We start from the raw sequence: 6007 nt of genomic DNA, 5'->3' as shown, positions 1-6007 counted from the left end.
ATTTATCATAGTTGCACGCGGGGCATAATAATATTAGTAAAATATACATTATGGATAAATAAAAATCACCATGGCATGAATTTAATATTTATTTATTTCCTGGATGAAATGTCCAAACAGTGCTACAACTAAGTTATAGCTAAATAGTATTTAGGTCCTTCCCACAGAGAACTCCTTTTTTTCATACTATGTAATTTACTATACGTTATTTATTTCTTAGCCGATTGTTTTCAAAATAGCACACAAAACATTTTCCAATGACATATTGAGCTTGTTCGTGGAGTAATTAAGATATGTCTGCACGTGCAGGCCGATTACAGTGCTACGTGGCCAAATATCATTTTATGTTTCTTTGTTCATCTAGTTTCCAAAAGTTAACAATAGCCAACAACTATATATCTTTTAATTGTTTTATCTTGAATTTGTGTGTGCGAGTTTATGTGTGCTCGCCCCCTACACTGTTTGGCATCTTCCTACGCCCGTGGTATTAGCAAGGGGTCCAACCTAAACCGTATAACACATGCTTGAACTTCGTATACCACTACCAAAATGGCGGATAAAGCTCGCTTCGCTACACGACGGTGAGTACATTTTGTCTTACAGCTACATGATGGTTGACTTTCTAATTAAAATAATATTGCGATACGGCTCTAGAATGATTACTCTATCCATATGTTTACGTAATTCTCTATCTTGTTCAACCACAAAAAAGCTATTTAAGAAAAACCTCGTTGTTTTGACGGTCAAAACAAACATGATCAAAGTTTTTAGAATTTTCTTTTAGTTTAGGCATATCTTCGTCTGCTCCCCCGGGTTTAGGACACCTAATCGTATGTTCCAAATTTTGTTTCTCAGAACAGTTTGTGAAGACTGCGGCCAACAATAATCTGGAAAGTCTGCTGTCCGCAGACATGTGGTTGTCCATCACGGCAGACTAGGCGGGCACCAGTGCACTGACTGTGGACGAGTTTTCAACTAGGAGTCAGCTCCAAGGACACCGCGTTTCCAGATTCATTGGAATGAATTATCGAGTTTTTATATATTGTTTAATAAATCGACATTATAATGCAGTGTATTATTAGTTTGTTATTAACCCCCAAATGAACACCTAAAACAGCAATCCTAGTATATGGATACATGCCGTGTATCTCGAATAGGTCAAAGTGACCTTGACTGACCCATATACTACATCTGGGTGTTTTCAGATGTTTAGACACAATTTAATGACAATATGATGTATTGTGTACATAAAGGTTCCACAACGAGTGACGGTTGATTATTGTATTTATTTCACCCTCGTTAATTAAGACATGGGCTTTAGTCTTAGGTGACGTTTTGAAAATTAACTAACGTGAGTGATATAAGTAAGATAGTCAACATTCATGAATTGAGAAACTTCTTTCATAAATGAGGGGATTTACATTATATTTCTGTTGCCATTCTACTAAAAACAATAATTAATTTTCCAAGCTGAACAGAGAGAAAAATAGGAATTACAATTGTGACGTCACATTAAAATATACTGCATCACAATGAGATTTTATCCAATCCAAAGCCCCTGAGATGTGTCTCACATGGAGTATGATAACCTAACTGTTTCATTACTGCAGCCAGTGGTATCACAGGGTCAGTGATGTAACCAGAGCAGTTATAGGATAAATAGACTATTCTGGCTGCCTTTCAGTATAATCGTACATGTAATCAAATCATAACCAATTATATATCAGCATTCACAGGTTTCGAACAATACTTGGGTGAGTTTGTTTTTTTAGAAATAAGAACACATTTGAATAGTTGAAACTTAGTTTATGTGTATAATTTAATTGCATGTAACATCTGAACACATGAGCATATTGTCCTTGATTCCAAGTCATTATGGAGGAAGTATCGTTCCTTCATCCACCTTGTAGTAGGCACGTGCAGGTTGAACTCCTTGAGGTTGTCCAGGATATATCCAGGTGAGAAAACCCTCTCATGAATCTGATAAACTGACCTCCAAAAACAATAAGTCCTTGTTGGCGTCAGAATACCTCATACAGGACGAATTACCGTGACAGTGCCATTTTAGCGTATCTTTAAATAATACATAGGAAATATTTGGGGGTGGTGGAAAAAAGGCCATTTTGAACGAATGTAGGACAATTGCTCACCGAACAATTGCTCACCGGACAATACCTCACCGGACAATTGCTCACCAGACAATTGCTCACCAATAAAGTGAGAAATAGGACAATTGCTCACCTTTATTTTTCATTTTCATTTTTTTTTTTTTTTAAATAAAAATTTCATTTCCAGTATCAGTGGGTGTATAGAAATATCAGTTAAACACAATAAAATAACAAAATTAATTCTAAATTAACTATATTTTATTCCAATTCAGCACATCAGTTCAGCATAGAAATGTCAGTTAAACACATTTTAATAAAATAACAAAACTAATTATAAAACAACTATATTTTAAACAAGTTCAGCACATCAGTTCAGTATAGAAATGTCAGTTAAACACATTTTAATAAAATAACAAACCCAATTATAAAACAACTATATTTTAAACAAGTTCAGCACATCAGTTCAGTATAGAAATGTTCAGCACAATCGAATATTGTGCGAGAGTTCTATAATACTCCAGAGTTTGACGACATTAGGGTGATCATGAAAAAGGAAAGTAAACAGTAATAATAATAAAGGTGAGCAATTGTTCTATTTCTCACTTTATTGGTGAGCAATTGTCCAGTGAGCAATTGTCCGGTGAAGTATTGTCCGGTGAGCAATTGTCCGGTGAGCAATTGTCCGTACTCATTTTGAACACTGCTTCTGAAGAGTGATGTTGTTTCTGTTATATCATCAGTATAAATGTCTGCATCAAGGTACGGTTCATCTAACACTTAAAATGTATGATTATCATTATTTACACTCTGAGATGTGAATGACCTCTTCTTAAATCGCTTTTCTCCTTTCTTTTGTGATGATCTCTGCTGTGGTGGTATTGGAAATCTCTTGTTGGATGTAGGATTTACATCAATGGGTGTTGATATGGAAGATGCTTTCTTAAATGCACTGAGGAAACATTTATTTGTAAAATTTGTAAAGTCTGAGGTACGATGATTACACAGCCTTTTGCTAGAACTGGATCTCCTAGGTGTCAAGACTGGAAACAACTTTCCTCTTTCATTATTGGTAAAGGTCTAACTTACTGGCCTCTTTTTGTATCTCCCCATTACTGAAAAAAAAAAAAAAAAATAATAATTACTATATATATTTTAGGGGTACAAATTCAAATATAATGTTTTGAAGTAAACGAAATCTTGGCTTAAACCAGGAGGAGCAGACGAAGATATGCCTAAAGTATAAGAAATGTCTTGGATGAACAATTATAAAATGGCTTTCCAAAACGTATTTGCTTAATTTAGCTCCCAGGGTGTACACGCTTTTATCATGACACTTTCAAAGTATATAAATACAACTTGTTTCGGTAAAATAACACCAAAATTTTTGATCATGTTTGTTTTGACCGTCAAAACGAGGTTTTTCTTCAATAGCTTTTGTTTGGGTGAACAAAATCGAGAATTATGTAAACATATGGATAGAGTAATCATTATAGAGCCGTATCGCAATATTATTTTAATCAGAAAGGCATCCATTATGTAGCTGTAAGACAAAATGTACTCGCCGTCGTGTAGCGAAGCAAGCTTTATCCGCCATTTTGGTAGTGGTATACGAAGTTCAAGCATGTGTCATACGGTTTAGGTTGAACCCCTTGATTAGAGGAGCGAGTCAAACATGATCAACATGTTTGTATTGTTCATTTATTAATTATTTATTTTATTTCGTAGGGGGCCTACTTATAATATATTATATTCAATCAAGCTCTTGAAAGCATTGATGCTAGACACCAAGTCTTGTCTCAACTATCTGAAATGTCTGTGATTAGTCGGTGTGGTGGCCTTTCATTTCAACTCATTTCCGTGCTTATATCCAATTAAGGTTCAAGCACGCTGTCCTGGGTACACACCTCAGCTGTCTGTTCAGGACAGTGGATTAGTGGTTAGTTGATTAGTGGTTTAATAGTGAGAGAAGAGGTGCTGGCTTTACACCTACCCATTGAGCCCCTAAAAACTCGCACTGGGTTGGAGCCGGTACCAGGCTGCGAACCCTGTACCTACCAGCCTGTAGTCCGATGGCTTAACCACTGCGCCATCGAGGCCAGTTTACCTATCAGATTTAAGGCCGGTACACCCAGACAAAATATTGTTTAGTCAGACAGGTTCCTTCGTTTTGATTGGTTCATGATCAAAAAACCCGCGAAACCAATGTTGTTTGGGACGTTACTGCAATACATTTTTATTCCAAATAAGGCCAACCGTACAATCAGGGCCATCCGATTCTCTAATGGGATTTTCTGGCGTCCTGATGTATAATTAAATGAGATAGAGAGAGAGAGAGAGAGAGAGAGAGAGAGAGAGAGAGAGAGAGAGAGAGAGAGAGAGAGGAGAGAGAGAGAGAGAGAGAGAGAGAGAGAGAGAGAGTTCTAAAAATGGTAGTCTGGTAGGTACTGGGTTCGCAACTCGGTACTGACGTTTTTGCTCTTTTTTTTTTTTTTATTGGTTAGACATGTAATTTGTGTTTGTAGTTGAGGCGTCATTGGACCCATGGGACCAGGATGGGTTAATTCTTGATCCAACCAGTCCTTCACAACTGGTGTAACAAACCACAATCTAATTAAAATTAGCTCCTAATTTTAATCAGATTGAACAAACCAGTCGTGGTTAAGATGTACTGGTTTCGCAGCCCGGTATCGGCTCCCACCCAGAGCGAGTTTTAACGGCTACTACTGTGACTACACCAACTTCTCTCTCACAAACCACTAACTCCCTGTCCTGGACAGACAGCCGAGATAGCTGAGGTGTGTGTCCAGGACAGCGTGCTTGAACCGTAATTGGATATAAGCACGAAAATAAGTTGAAAAGAATTAATGAATAATCGAACCGTACTACTAATATTGTATTTTGATTTGGGACGTCCCATTTGGGAATAGGACTTTCTTCATTGTAGGTTGTAGCGGTCAACAGAAATAGAAATGGCTGATCATCACGATTTACCGTTTAAAGCTGAATATGCCAAAAGTAGTCGTGCATCATGTAAAGCTTGTAGACAAGGAATAACCCAGGACACGCTACGATTAGCTGTTATGGTCCAGGTAGGTTACTTGGCAAGCAGAAAAACCCAACAAACATTTGTATTTATTATGAAAAGAATGGGTGTTTGTAATTGTTTACACTCCCTCCCTAATTTCCCGCCATCCTGCCATTTTCAGTAGATTTGTCCCAACTTTTAGAATGAATCTAGAATGGGACCCTGGTGAGTCGAGGTACTTAATAATTTAGTTCATCAAGATAAACCTCGCGTGCAAGCACAACGGTGAGGTTTATCCTGTCTATGACTAGTTCATAAAAATAAACTCGATGTAAATGCACATTGAGTTTATAGTGCCGGCGACATTTTCCATTAGCTAATAGGAGAAGCCATGTGTTTACGGAAATGACGTCACGTATCAGACTGCGCACGCATTGGTAGGCAGAAGCGCGAATACAATGGCTGGTACTGGTAGTAACAAAGAGGATGAGTGTAGCGTGAACGGCAAACAATGGTCTGATTATGTGCTTAAGATGCCCCCTGAAGCAAGAGAACGGTATGCAACAAAGCTTTTGTATGGAGGAGATACGCGTACACTTCCTGACCCATATAATTTGACGATCGGCTGGGTAGAAGACCCTTCGAAGTGGCCAGATATAACGTACACGGACATTTACTTCTACCTGATTGAGACTCCTGGACAGTTCACTCACGAATCTTTGAAGGCCTACAAGTCACTTAGTGCTTACAATTATGTGACCAGCGGACATGTGTATCCAATTCAATATCATTGTGTTGACGACAATTCCACGTTTTGTTTTTTGAAGACCAAGGTGATCCCATCGCAACGTTTGCGCGAGAAACCTCATCAACC

The 6007-nt window shown here is 37.8% G+C and overlaps 1 protein-coding gene across 1 annotated transcript in view; it reads left to right on the top strand.

The window, feature by feature from the left end:
• The first annotated feature begins 5061 nt into the window (after positions 1 to 5061).
• The window catches only part of LOC121370357 (poly [ADP-ribose] polymerase 1-like), a 52796-nt gene continuing 51850 nt past the window's right edge, over positions 5062 to 6007 (top strand). Inside the window, exon 1 of the mRNA XM_041495520.1 lies at positions 5062 to 5197. Coding sequence (XP_041351454.1) covers positions 5078 to 5197 — 120 coding nt within the window. The 5' untranslated portion in view covers positions 5062 to 5077. The remainder of the gene's footprint in view (positions 5198 to 6007) is intronic.

Source organism: Gigantopelta aegis, chromosome 4, assembly GCF_016097555.1.
Source record: "Gigantopelta aegis isolate Gae_Host chromosome 4, Gae_host_genome, whole genome shotgun sequence".
Classification (NCBI taxonomy): domain Eukaryota; kingdom Metazoa; phylum Mollusca; class Gastropoda; order Neomphalida; family Peltospiridae; genus Gigantopelta; species Gigantopelta aegis.
Note: the sequence above shows the minus strand (reverse complement) of the source record. Positions and strands in the feature narration are given on the sequence as shown.